The sequence below is a fragment of the Drosophila suzukii genome, chromosome 3 (genome assembly GCF_043229965.1).
Source record: "Drosophila suzukii chromosome 3, CBGP_Dsuzu_IsoJpt1.0, whole genome shotgun sequence".
Lineage (NCBI taxonomy): Eukaryota > Metazoa > Arthropoda > Insecta > Diptera > Drosophilidae > Drosophila > Drosophila suzukii.
The window spans coordinates 65,993,467-66,006,087 of NC_092082.1; the positions used below are offsets into that span (position 1 = coordinate 65,993,467).

The 12,621-nt window shown below is 41.6% G+C and overlaps 3 protein-coding genes across 4 annotated transcripts; all 3 read right to left on the reverse strand.

Moving 5' to 3' along the window:
- Positions 1–466: 466 nt before the first annotated feature.
- Positions 467–4,543, reverse strand: LOC108013808 (arrestin domain-containing protein 3). The gene is made up of 4 exons (XM_036819299.3): positions 3,829–4,543; positions 3,435–3,760; positions 2,041–2,689; positions 467–1,200 (listed from the first exon to the last, which is right to left on the reverse strand). The coding sequence occupies exons 1-4, from the start codon at positions 3,938–3,940 to the stop codon at positions 812–814; spliced, it is 1,476 nt and encodes a 491-aa protein (XP_036675194.3). The 5' UTR covers positions 3,941–4,543; the 3' UTR covers positions 467–811.
- Positions 4,544–4,712: 169 nt separating this feature from the next.
- Positions 4,713–6,590, reverse strand: LOC108013817 (uncharacterized). Its single transcript, XM_017079794.4, has 3 exons — positions 6,241–6,590; positions 5,357–6,124; positions 4,713–5,295 (listed from the first exon to the last, which is right to left on the reverse strand). The coding sequence occupies exons 1-3, from the start codon at positions 6,356–6,358 to the stop codon at positions 5,111–5,113; spliced, it is 1,071 nt and encodes a 356-aa protein (XP_016935283.4). The 5' UTR covers positions 6,359–6,590; the 3' UTR covers positions 4,713–5,110.
- Positions 6,591–7,172: 582 nt separating this feature from the next.
- LOC108013816 (arrestin domain-containing protein 17) lies at positions 7,173–12,417 on the reverse strand. 2 transcript variants are annotated; one of them, XM_036819030.3, is made up of 5 exons: positions 11,702–12,417; positions 10,543–10,895; positions 9,317–10,154; positions 8,813–8,929; positions 7,173–7,722 (listed from the first exon to the last, which is right to left on the reverse strand). In XM_036819030.3, the coding sequence occupies exons 1-5, from the start codon at positions 11,814–11,816 to the stop codon at positions 7,583–7,585; spliced, it is 1,563 nt and encodes a 520-aa protein (XP_036674925.3). In that variant the 5' UTR covers positions 11,817–12,417; the 3' UTR covers positions 7,173–7,582. The 2 variants fall into 2 exon arrangements, with proteins under 2 accessions (XP_036674925.3, XP_016935282.3); XM_017079793.4 differs by having other exon boundaries at positions 8,750–8,929.
- Between the last annotated feature and the right edge of the window lie 204 nt (positions 12,418–12,621).

The window sequence follows — 12,621 nt, forward strand, 5'->3', positions numbered from 1 at the left end:
ATATGCTCGCCCATTAAGAACGAAACTCAGTGCGGCCTTATCGGTGGTTCTAGGTGTGAATGCTACCACAACCATGGCTATTATCGCCAAAGCCACTATCTAATCTGGCCTAGGACGCTGAAAGCGGAGAGTGCCGGGCGACAACTGTTATCGGCTATCAAGTCATTTGTAATTTAATTAAAATGCATTACATCGCATGGCAGGTGTAGCCTACATATGTGCGAAAAGTCAGATGGATGGCGGATTCAAGGACACTCCATATCACAGTAATGAGCTTTTTTAGGATGGGTATACTTTGCTGCGGAACTTTGTGTAATTAAAAAATAAATTTAGGAAAATGTTTAAAATAATATAGGACAGTAACCATTTTTTTATGAATCAAATCAAATCAAAGTCCCAAATACCTTTATAACATTAACATGTCAGTACTACCCTATACCCAGTGCATTTTACAAATTGATTGGTTTGTATACTGCATTTATTTATTGTCCACTTAAGAACGCATTAGTTGGTACTTAGGATAATTAGTAAATTTATCAAGTCGAATATTTAAACCGTAAATGTTTGATGGATGTAGAAAAGCGGTAAATACGTGTGCTAGAAATAAAAGGACTTTGGCACTCAATAAGTTCGATTCGATCAATTTTGGATGGTACGCGAGTGTACAAATTTGCGCAATGAAAGCTCTCTAAACCTAGACGACGGACTAGGATCCGGCCTAAAAATCCTGTATAAGCCTTAGTCTTGAACACTTAAGTTACTTGTTACTTGGGATGGTAATACGTAGGTATGTATATAAGACACTTCTCCATTAGAACAGGTCTTCATCCTCCAGCTCCTCCTCGATCTCGGCAACTCGGGCCCTTGGAACTGGTCGGTGCACCTGGGCAGTCACATCCACGACCTCCGCCTCCTCCTCAGCCTCCGGCTCCCGCTCCTCGACGTGCTCAGAAAGTGGACCGCAGAGGGATCCGAAAGTGTCCAGACTCCGGCCCGTGTGATCCGTGTTCAGGGAGCCGTACGACCTGTACATGTGCATGTCCAAGCCGGAGTCCTCCATTCCGTGGGCTGGAGCGGTCCCGATAAGGGTGCTAAAGCCGGGAAACTTGGGTAAGTGAATGCGCTGCAGGACCACGGCGTGGTTACTTCCCAATGTCTGCTGGCTGCCCGCCAAGGTGGCAAAACTGAAAGAGGGCGGTACTGCAAGTAAAAACGAAAACAGCTGATTAAATATTACACCAATCTCAAAAAACAGTTGTGAGGCTTATTAAGACGTTGATTTATCTCTATTTTAAATACACAAAGTATAATTTGTATTACTGATTGTTGGTATTTATTGTACTCGCCCTATTTAAAATAAACCAAAATGACATAAATATTTTAACGTTTCTTTTAAAATGCATGCAACAAAACTTAAATTTTTATATTATATTTAACAAACTTTATAGTTTTTATAGATGTAATCTAAAGTTACAGGAAGTACAAAATGGGCATCCGGTCTGCTCTTAGATACTTTCACCATCTAAGGTATACGTTTTGCCACACTTGTGATTACATACTACCTTATTTTTGTTTTAACTTATTAACTATAAAATAATTCGAAAAGATTTCAGCCTCATGTGAACATGCAACTCCTTACCTACAATAGTCAACAGATGTTTTTCAATTGTAAAATATCAGATTGTTTTTGTAAAACAAAGGTCACAAAGAGCTTTTAAATTTATAAAATTGCGTTTATACTACATAAATATCGTGTTCAGTTGTTAAAAAACCATAAAGCAATTCAGTAAAATAAATAATTGGAAATAGAGCTGATTGTTTTTTAAATCAAAGGTCACAAAGAATTTATATAAATATCGCGTTCAGTTGTTAAGAACAAAAATGCAATTTATTAAGTCAAGGTCTTTTCAAAAATGGCTTTGAAATTACAAGCAGCAGAGAAGGTGAAACGACTATAATTACTTCGGCTTAAATTGTTTTCTTCCTACATGAGCTGATATTGCACCACATTTATAGTTAAGATAATTGTAAGTAACTCACGGCAACTGTCGTACGAGGGTGGCTCATCGTCCTCGATCGCCTGGTGCGGTTCGTCGGTGGCCGCATCCGCTTCTCCGGCGGACTCCTCCTCCAGCGGCGGCGGCCGGGGAGTCACCCGCTCGATCAGTCGCTGTCTCTCCGGCGTGGGCGTCCTCCGCACGGGCTGCTGGGTGTGGACCGAGTCCCTGAGGTGCTGCAGGGAAGTGGTGCCCACGATGATGGGCACCGAGAGGTCCGTGTCGTAGTGGAAGTAGCCCGTCTTCAGCTTCACCTGCAGCGTGTAGTGGAGGAAGACGATGTAGTTGGGATTCAGGGTGGACCGGGGCGTGTCCATGGGCACACAGATGCTGGACTCGTACTGCCGCTTGGACAGGCGCAGAGTGCGGTCCGAGATCAGCTCCTTGACCAGCGTCTTTGTGTAGAAGTTCCGCTTGACGGGCTTTCGCGACAGGAAGACGAAGTGCTGCTTGATGGACACCTCCACGCCGATGATGTCGTAGTGGGGCGACTGGTTGTCCACCTCCAAGCGGAAGGGCACCTCCTGCAGGGGCGTGAATCCGGAGGCGGGCAGAGCCAGGGTGGAGCAGATGGGTCCCGAGATGCAGGGCCAATGGCAGAGGTATTTCAAGTTTTCGTCCTTGACAGGCAGCTGGTATAGACGGTGTTATTAATATGAACGATAGGAAATACGAACATGCATACTTAGAAGCCTTTCTTTGATCAAACTAAAAAATAATAATCAATTAGCTTTATTTTTAAAATAATTAATAAAACATTTGCTTTAATTTTAAAAACCTATATAAGCTAACTGTTTGATTTTTAACAAGAGTTTATTAGAAAAGTACAACTTAATTGAATAACAAAACTGTTCTATGTAACGCTTTTAAAATTCTTCAAAAATAACCAAATAAAATTAATTGGACGTTGAACATGCCTTCCGAATTTTTGTTCTCTACCATAAATCTAATTTAAAAATGCAGGCGACCGGTTGGCAGTTCCCGATGCTCTGTCGCCACACGCACAGTATACAACAGCGGTCAGCAGCTTTTCCGTAAAAATTACTCAAACAATTGAAAGGGAACATGCCATTATATTTTTCGCCGACCACTGTTTTGGGCCATGCAAGTAGGCTATGAGCTCCCAAGAGCAAAGGATATTCATGCCAACATTTTATGGGTTCTTTTGTAATTGAACTTTTCTGTTTACAAATTTACTAAAAATGTAACCAGTTCATTTTCTCGAAGTCCTATCGCAGCACACCGAAACCCATTAGCAATCCGCCTTTTTCATGTATTAAATGTTTTAATGACGCGATTTGAAATCGAATATAGGGAACATTGTCAAGTTCGTTGAGGCAAAGCCAACTGAATGGCTTAAAAACCACTCCAACTTACTGCAAACTCAGTATTGTAGTTGAGGTCCAGGGTCTGCACGACGTTTATGGGCTTCCGGAAGACCTCGTCGAACCCCCAGGGCTTGTCGATGGTCAGGGAGATGGTGTAGGCTATGTAGCCGTAGGGACCCTTGCAGGTGGATGGGCAGTCCGGGGGAATCCTCAGAGTGAGCACGTATACGTGGACGCCAGCCCGGAAGAGGGTGTTATCGAACACATTGGTGCGGGAGTGTAAATATTGCTGATGGCCCGAATAATTGGCCGTCTCGCTCTTGCCGCTCATCGACCACTGAACCTTGGCCTCGCCCTCCAGGGTCACATATACGGCTGGGGAATTTCGGGACATATATAAATCCCATTGTGATAGGGCTCCAAATGGAGTAGGAATAACCCACCATTGACCCGCTTCACCTTGTCCGTGCGCAACAAAATGCGACCACTGATGTACTCCCCGCTGTTGTAGACCGGATTCAGGCGATCCAGCTGAAAGACACAGGTGGTGGGCATGGCTGCTTCACTTCCTTCCGGCTTCACTTCACCAAGACTTCATCACTACTATTGGGGGTTTCGCGAAACGGAGCTCCGGAGAGCAACCCAACTTCCACACAGCCAGACGCGCACTGAGTTCTGAACGGCGAGTTCTTTGTCAGCATCCGACGCCATCGGGCTTTCGTTTTTCGGGGAGCGGAGTTTCGGGGGCGTCGAATCAATAAGCTGGCGCCTTGCGTCTGTGTAGCCGTCTACTGTCTGCTTCTGGTCTAATATTTCAGCGCGAAACGTTCGGAAATGGAGCAGCTTTTGGCCGTGGGTCCTTTCGGTTTCCTTTGTTTGGCTTTGGCTTTGGCGTTGGCCAGCACACGCACACACTCACTTATTTAGCCACGAAAGTACGGGGACGAAAGCCAACGGGGCGGATGCTGGCGAGGTCAGGAGCCAATATCCACTACATACTGGCGTATTTTTTGGTTATTACCATATATCAAGCGACGATACAACGCCCGAAAGAATGTCAACAAAATCGAGCAGGTCGTCACAACAAGCACTTTGCTTTTTGGGTTGCAGGCTTTGGCTGTAACCCCTTGGCCACTTTGTTGCCGCATAACGTGGCACAATTAGTACCTCGAAATTATTCGGGCGCTCACTCCATTAATCTCGCATGCATAATTCCGATAATGAGAGCTCGTCATTTGGTCGGGGGATGTACATAAATAAATGAGGCTGCATGAAATGAGATGTCCACAGAGAAAAACGTAGCTTAATCTATTTTATTACTAGCGACTTAACATTTTTAAAGAAACTTTATTGACTTTTATTGTAAGTTAGGAAGAATCTAATTATTCAATTTTTAAAACAATTTAATAATAATAAATAAAAGGCTTTATTAATATAAAATCAGTTTGATCCAAAAACCTGATAGCCCCGTGCACTATATGTTTTAGATAACTCGCAATAACTTAAAACAATTAATTTACATTTTTTTAATATAAATGTTAAAAAATTAAAAAGCTTATTTTAAAAAAATCCTCTGATACATAAAAATTATTATCTGTGCAGTTTAAAAGTAACTTCCCCTATTCCAGTTGCTTGGATTACTATTCATCGCCGCTTTTCAGTTAAGTTCCACCGAATTCTTAAAATATCAATAGCTTGACACTGAAATTCCAGCCTCGGCACGTGTCAGGGTAGTACTTTCTTATACAAGTATCGCAATGCTAATTGCACGTACGACTGTTTTCTCTTCGGGCCTTTTAGTAACTTGAGGCGTTCACAATGTTTGTTCAGCGCCAAGGCGCCACTTTCCCAGGAACAGCTGTGGGCCACAAACTGGTTAATTGGCCTAAACAGCTCGCTCTGGCTCAAGGCTAAAGGGGGAACAATATTTAGTTTCTTGTGAAATGATGAGCGTAGAGTATATTGGCTCACCCAAGTTTACGAAGCAAAGTCGGGAGGATTCCATGGGGGAGAAAACTGGTGGTGCTGCTGTGGCCACAATAATGGGCAGTTCAATCGGAGCATCGTAGTTGTTAAATGACTCGATAAAGTAACTGATTTGTATGGGTTCCAGTTGATCCGAATGGCTCATAATAGGAGCTGTCAGAGGCAGGCGTAGATCACCTTTGAGGTCCGAACACTCTGATAAAACTTGTCTTACTGTTTTGGTCTTTATACTAGGTTCCTGACTTGTGTAGTTGGTTCTTTTACAAAGCCGGGTTAGAAAGTCCAAAACTCCATCCTTAGAAGTAACCTCATAAGATACACTTTGCCCGGGAACAAAAACACTTCGGGAGAGAGTAAGCCTTATATTCGATGTTTCCTTAAATTGCGGTTGTAGATCGCTAAATTCCAGGCTCTTTCTTATCACCAGTCGCTGCTGAAAGCACTTGTTATATTTTCCCCTCCTTTCAATGACAACCTTTAGCAAATACTCCACATTGCCGAAGGGAAGTCTGCAGGTGGCTGGCAGATTTTCAGGGAGCTCGAACTCGAAGTCACCCAATCGAAAAACACCAGATTGTAGGCGTAGATCATCAGTCAACCTCTTTGTTTGATTTATGTGAACCTTGCTGCCCTTGTAATCCACTTTGGCGCACTCCAACTTTCCGGTACTATCATTATGCTCGATTTCCGGGGGACCTCGAAGTGATTCCCGCCAGTGAACCGTTGAGACTCCGTGGAGAGTGATACTTACGCCTGTCAAAGGGGAAAAAACAATACGATCAGTATAACAGATTGCCCACTTATTTGTAGAACTCTCCCCTATCTAATCATTAGACCAACTCATTTGCCTAATGGCATCTTTTACTTACCCTCTAATGGGAAAGGTTTTTTTCCGTCGACTGTCACAGTGAGCGAGCCTGAAATTTGCTCGCCTGTATAATAAACGGCAGCGGCACGCGATAAATTAAATTCACAATTTACTGGCATTTTTAGTGGTATGGAAAATTATGGCCAACAGTTGCGGAATACCATTATTATATTAGTTTTCAATAATCCGCGTACACGCGACAGACACTCCGGTTGCGACCTCGTGGACGGACGGCGAACAAGTGAGTGTGACAACTTGAGGTTTTAGCCGAAGCTGATGAGGTCTGAAAACGCTTTCCTCACGAGTCGTCTACATGAGAAATGGCTGCTGTTTTACTGCTAATTTGGCCCGAAGTCTGTTTTGGCTGTGGCGACATAAAGATATAAATTCAGTTTACGACCCAGCTCAGTCTACTGAGATTCTTTACTGACTACACACTTTAGACGATCCGTTATCAGGATGTGACCCAGCCTCCATTTAAATCAGTTTACCTTTAGCTTCGGGGTATACATAATATATTTTGCTCATTTAGCTTTATTAAATTGGATTGAATCGAATTGAAGACAGTTAAGACTTAGGAATAGACTTATATGATTGCTGGTTAGACTGGCTTTAAATGACTTGATTATTAAATGACTGGATAATGCAAAATAATAAAAACTAAGAACAATTTGGCTAATCATCGCTTGTAAATTTCTCATAGATACTTTATAAATACAATATTCAATATTGGAAAATGTTAATTTCGTATTTAGTTTCGACTCTCCTTTAGTTAAAATTGTGCAGATTTGTTAGGGGCTTATCTTAATTTTAAGGGTTGAAGGATTTCATCTAACTTTTCACTACGTTGTTCGTATATATGTAGCCAGTGATCACTGTGTTTTGGCCCTATAAAACTGTGTATTCAATCTGCTGCAATTTGAAATCTTTAAAAAAAAAAAAATTATTAGATAATTTAAGAATAAGAAAGAAACTAGGATTAGGAATTAGTTGGGAGTAATATTAGGACTGATAGAATAAAAGTTTGATAAAAAATTAAGAGCACCGGCATTATTTTGAGGAAATTAAATGAATTCAAAAGTAAATCCATCTTAGGGCAGATAGTTCTAATACTTCTTTAAAATATATACCTCTCTGCTGTCGCTCTATAAAAATGTGTTCGATTTGCTATATCCAATTTTTATTACGCCTCAGACTTAATTACTACTAAACGTTAGCGCTTGTTTTGAATTATCCGTTTCTATAATATTTTGATTTCGAGTAAATATGTAAGTGTTGTTGCGGTTGCCTTATTGGATAACATTTGATGCAGCTCTTTCCATATCGGTTGATCCCAGGCCGACTCATTTCTTTTCGCAGGCGAGGGACTCTCCTCCGCGTGTGTTTGTGGTCACCTCCTCATCCATTTCCGCTTCCGGTGGTGCCGAGTCCTGACAGCTGAGTGTGAGGCGCAGCTGGGAATTGGACTCATCGTAAAGCGTCTCTGGGGTTTTCGGATTTCGGAGGAAGAAGGTGGTAGGGGTCGTGAGTGGACGGTACAAAATGTAGCATGTTTTGGGGCGGTAACAAGAGAACAAATTTACAAGTTAAGAACATTTTGAAAATGTTTCTTCTCGGCTTACGTCTAATTAACAGAGAAATGCATATTAGAAAAAGTAGAAATAGTTAAGAAAAAGCTTTGAAAATGTATAATGCTCTTAAATGGTAATTGGTTAATGTATTTGTCTTAATATTTAAGAGACGCTCTAATAAAGCATCTAAAATTTGTAATATATTTTCAAATTGATAAAGGTATTTGGTTCAGACGTATACAAATGTGGTATATTCATTTAAAACGTTTACAATAATTAATTAATTTTTGTAATGGATAAATATAATTTAAAAGAAAAAGATATGTTAATGGTAGTGGAATTCTTTAAAAATTACTAATTAAACAATTTTTTATTATATAATTTAGAGAAAAATCGTCTATAATTTTTTATAACATGTAAATATAATTAAACGTGCAATTATTTTGGGTATACAATTTTATATAATAGGAATAAAATGTCAATTTAATATATATGAAAAAGTTATAATTAGTTAGGTAATGAGATTTAATTGAAAAAAGATTAAAACTTAACAGACGCACAGATCAAAAGCGATATTTTAATCTTAAAACTCAGACGATACCTGCAAAGGATAATTAAATTTTTCCGATCAGACAAGAATAAAGCGAACATTGATATTATATCTCCTGCAGATAACAGCGGACAAACTTGGATAGATTGTTTCTTTTCAATTTTAAATCTCATCACTTTGACATAATACAAGACATTTAAGAACAATGCTCTAACTACTTTTAAGTAAAGGAATAAAATAAGAATATATAGAAAAAGCCACTCAGCCATTCAATTGATTTTGTTCATTTTTGTTTTCTTTTTTTATCATTTGTTTTTTTGGTAAACAATTTTTGGTATTTTTGTATTGGAGGGGATTTTATGTGTCGGATTCATTAGAATCATCACTACCGGGCGGTATGGTCGGTGTCTCATAATCGTAATAGACCGGATAACGCGGCTTAAAGGGCTCACTTGTGGTAACATCAGCCTGAGCGGACAAAATGCTGCTCATGCTAACGTTGGTCAAAAACTCAGTATCGTCGCTGAATTTCTCACTCAGAGCCATGGCATCTTCGTACGAGGGCGGCACTGAAAAATAAGGGATTGTTATTAAAGCAAACTTGACTTAGGGTGAAAATGCCATTACAGATGAATATTCCAGTCATAAGTTTGAACGATTTAAATTAAATGAATTATTAATTTTAACACAGGCATGAGTTTTGTTTTTGGTCGTATTATAAAAACAATAGGCAAAATGTTATTTAAGTTAATACTTAGTCTTTTAAAATTGATTGGCCTTATAAACAAGGCAAAATTTTTGCATAAACATGATTTTAATTATTCGTTGAATATTTTATTTATTACAAAGGAATTGATTTTAATAGTTTTTCAGAAATGATCTTTTTGCAAGTATAGTTATAGTTATATTTACATAAAAAGTTCTAGGTTCATCTGAGATGGCGAATAGGGTCTTACTCATCGGTATATAGTCCGGGGGATTATCGCTATCGCTGGTCACCAGTATCGCTGGCATGCCCGTGGGCCTGAGGGCGGCAGTTGTTGGCGTTGATGAGGGCGTGGAGCTCGTGGGCGTGGGACTGGCATTCACTATCATATTCATATTGCTATTGGTCGGCAGTAGTCCGCCCACAAGGCGTCCATGATTGTTGTTGTTGATGTTACTGAGACGTCGCTGATGAGCTGAGGCACTTGTCCGGTCCCGATCCCGATCCCGATCTCTACCCAGATTCAGATCCCTATCCCTTTGACGCTGTCGCTGCTGCGTGGATATTTGTAAATTTTGACTAACTACTTGGTGCTGTTGCTGCTGGCGATTGAATCGCAGCAGGGCCTCCGGACCATCCATGATCGGAATGCTGCCGATGGTCAGCGGGATCTTCAGCTTCAGCTTCCAGTGGAACTCCGTGGGATTCACGATGATCTTAATCGAATAGTTAACGCTAATGGGGCACGTGGGCTTCACCGAAGTGGGCGGTATCGAGGGCAGGTCCAGGTACCCCCGGTACACCTTCCTCGACCATCTCAGCACGTTTCCGAACTGCTTGCGGGCGATCAGGTGCTTGTCGTAGCGGTACTCGTGCTGCGGATCGTGCGACTCGTAGCTGACCTCCTGCTTCAACTTGACCTCGCACTCGGTGATGTCGATCGAGGACTCGTTGTTGATGTACAGAACGAAGTTTATCTTCTGGCCGGGTGCATAGCCGCAGTAGGGTGTCGAGAACTTCACAGTCAGCGGACCCGTGGGACAGCAGAAGCTCCAGAAGCGCTTACGATCGAGGATCTCCAGTGGAACCTAGAAAAAGAAAGGGGTTAGTCAAGTTTTGGCTAAATCAAGGTGTACGTTTGTCTATAAACAGGTAACCGTTTATAGGAATTACGTTGCTATCCATTTAATTCTTAATGTTTAAGCTTAATAAAATATTTAGTTTCCAGTAAGGTTTTTGTTTACAGACGATCAAATTATTAAAACAAAAAAATTTGTACCTATAAAATTAAATATTTTTGTTAGCTATTACTTTTTGATGGTAATAGTTAAGAATCTTATAATCAGCCTTGTACTAAAATATTGAACATTACTAAAATGTTGAAAGAATTTTATAAATGAATCATTGTAACTTACTAAACTAGTTAAGATTCAAAATGGGATATTCTATGTTATTGTAAAGATTATTGTTACCCACCCTGTAAATAGCATCGGCATTCAAGTCCAGCGGCTGTATCACGGTAAATGGCAGCTTGAAGACCTTAGGGTAGCGGCCGGCCCGCTCGATGGTCGTTATGATCTCGTAGTGGATCTGGCCATACTTGCCGTCGAAGGACGTGGGCAGATTGTCGGGCAGAATGACGTGGAATGTGTAGGAGTACTCGCCGGCCGGCCAGTCGATGCTCGAGTTGCTCGCGCAGGATCCGAGGACGTAGGACCGCGAGGACAGGTACGATCGGTAGGCACGGCACATGGCGCGCTCGCTGTCGCGCGGATATCCCTTTTTTATCCAGCGTATCTTGGCATAGCCGCTGACGGTGACGTGGATGCCTGCAAGAGGATGCCCCACACCGCCCGCTGTGACTAAGGATTGCCAAATTGAATTGCAAGTTGCGAGAGGTCATACACTCAAAATGGTCTCTTATTTTCCTTCAATTGGAATTTGATTTTTTTTGGGACCCCTCTTTGTTCTGTTTCGTGGTAATTCTTTTAAGATCAAATGCCTTGGATAGGTGGTTTTAAAAAAATCCCTAGTTCGAGCTTCAATTCTAAAATTCATTCCCACGGCAAGCCGTTGTGGTATGACCCTAACCTATGGCAAATGATAAAATATATTGTCGTCTCGTTAGAATCAAAATTAAAAAATTATTAAAAAATTAATTCACATCTATATAATTCAAGAACAACGATTATAAGTTCTAGTACTAGCTAAGCGATATAGTGGTCTGCTGCGAACTAGATTAAGTTTTCCACTTCAGTTCAGACTATCATGAATAAATAAAGCAAAGCGATTATTTTCCGAGTGCAGTTTCATTTTCCAAATAAAAAAACTACAAGTAACCACGCCTTTAACGAGTTCATGGATAAATGAAAATGGCGGAATGCCAAGAGCAGCACAACTGCAGGACTGTCACAACAGCCACATATTTTTGCTGGGAGGGGGGGAATAGGGGCCAGGGGCAACGATTAATAACAGGGCACGTTCAAAACCTCGTCCGTGGGGAGATACATTTTAATATTGCCATTAGCTGGTGTCCTTCGTGCATTTAAATGCACCGAAATGACGCGTGACCGCATCGCTCATACGCCCCGTGAGTCATGGGCGGCACTTTCGTAGTATACATTCGAGGGCTCACCTTTGATGCGCTTGGTGGCGTCGACGCTGAGATCAACAACGCCGGATAGCTCCTGTCCGGCATAGTAGACACCTTGTGGATTGTTATCGAATGATATAAGGCACTCAATGGGCATATATTGCTATATGGTGGTCGTGTCTGTCTGTGTGTGTTCCTCCTGTCCGCCTGTGTGTGAGTGTGTGTCTGTGTCGGTGTGGGTGTGGGTTACTTTGGACTGTGCAAAAAGCAGGCCACAGTTGTAAAAATATCACTTTTCCCTTGTCGGCTGGAGAGTATGAATCGAAGTACTTGGGAAATGGGCTGGTTCGTTCATTTGCTATTCGCTATTTGCTATCAAGCCATTTGCACTTTTCCCTTGTCGCCTTTGTGGCACTCGCACTGCATTTTCTCGGCACCCAGCGGCCCACACACATGCACACGGAAAATTCGGATAGCGTTTCCACGAGCCACCTCAAAAGGCTTTCCGCCGTAACCTACTTTCGCTGCACGCACTCGAGGGGCAATCACTTATGGAAATTTTCGACTGTATTCGCAACAGTAACGCGCCGCGGAGTATTAACTATATCTATCTGGTGTTTTCCTGCGGCCCCTTTGTTTATCCGTCTGGCTGTCCCTAGGTTTTCTGGCTGGGCTCCCTTCTCTTAACGCTTCGATTCAATGCGCTCGCAGCTCACAGCAAACACGTCCAGCAGCCGTTCCGTTTGGTTTTGCTCTGTTCTGCCCGCATGTCATCATCGCCATCATGCAAAAAGTGAGTAGAGTGCGGCGAATTCAGCAGGCTACTTCTCTCTCTGTTCTCTCTTAAAGGACATTTGGCTTAGGACTAAAAGAGCAATTACTTTGGCGGCGAATTCAATAAACTCACAATACATTCAATAACAATAATAAACAAACATTTTTCGCATTTCACTGGATTCTTT

Coding starts and splice junctions, on each gene's coding strand:
- LOC108013808 (XM_036819299.3), bottom strand. CDS start 3,940: ATGCCCACCACCTGTGTCTTTCAGCTGGATCGCCTGAATCCGGTCTAC. Junction 3,761..3,828: donor CAAGGTGAAGCGGGTCAATG/GTGGGTTATTCC, acceptor GAAATTCCCCAG/CCGTATATGTGACCCTGGAG. Junction 2,690..3,434: donor ACTACAATACTGAGTTTGCA/GTAAGTTGGAGT, acceptor CGTCTATACCAG/CTGCCTGTCAAGGACGAAAA.
- LOC108013816 (XM_017079793.4), bottom strand. CDS start 11,816: ATGCCCATTGAGTGCCTTATATCATTCGATAACAATCCACAAGGTGTC. Junction 8,930..9,316: donor CCCGGACTATATACCGATGA/GTAAGACCCTAT, acceptor CTTATTTTTCAG/TGCCGCCCTCGTACGAAGAT. Junction 7,723..8,749: donor GACACCGACCATACCGCCCG/GTAGTGATGATT, acceptor CGAAAACCCCAG/AGACGCTTTACGATGAGTCC.
- LOC108013817 (XM_017079794.4), bottom strand. CDS start 6,358: ATGCCAGTAAATTGTGAATTTAATTTATCGCGTGCCGCTGCCGTTTAT. Junction 6,125..6,240: donor AAAACCTTTCCCATTAGAGG/GTAAGTAAAAGA, acceptor CCCCTTTGACAG/GCGTAAGTATCACTCTCCAC. Junction 5,296..5,356: donor ACTTTGCTTCGTAAACTTGG/GTGAGCCAATAT, acceptor TTCCCCCTTTAG/CCTTGAGCCAGAGCGAGCTG.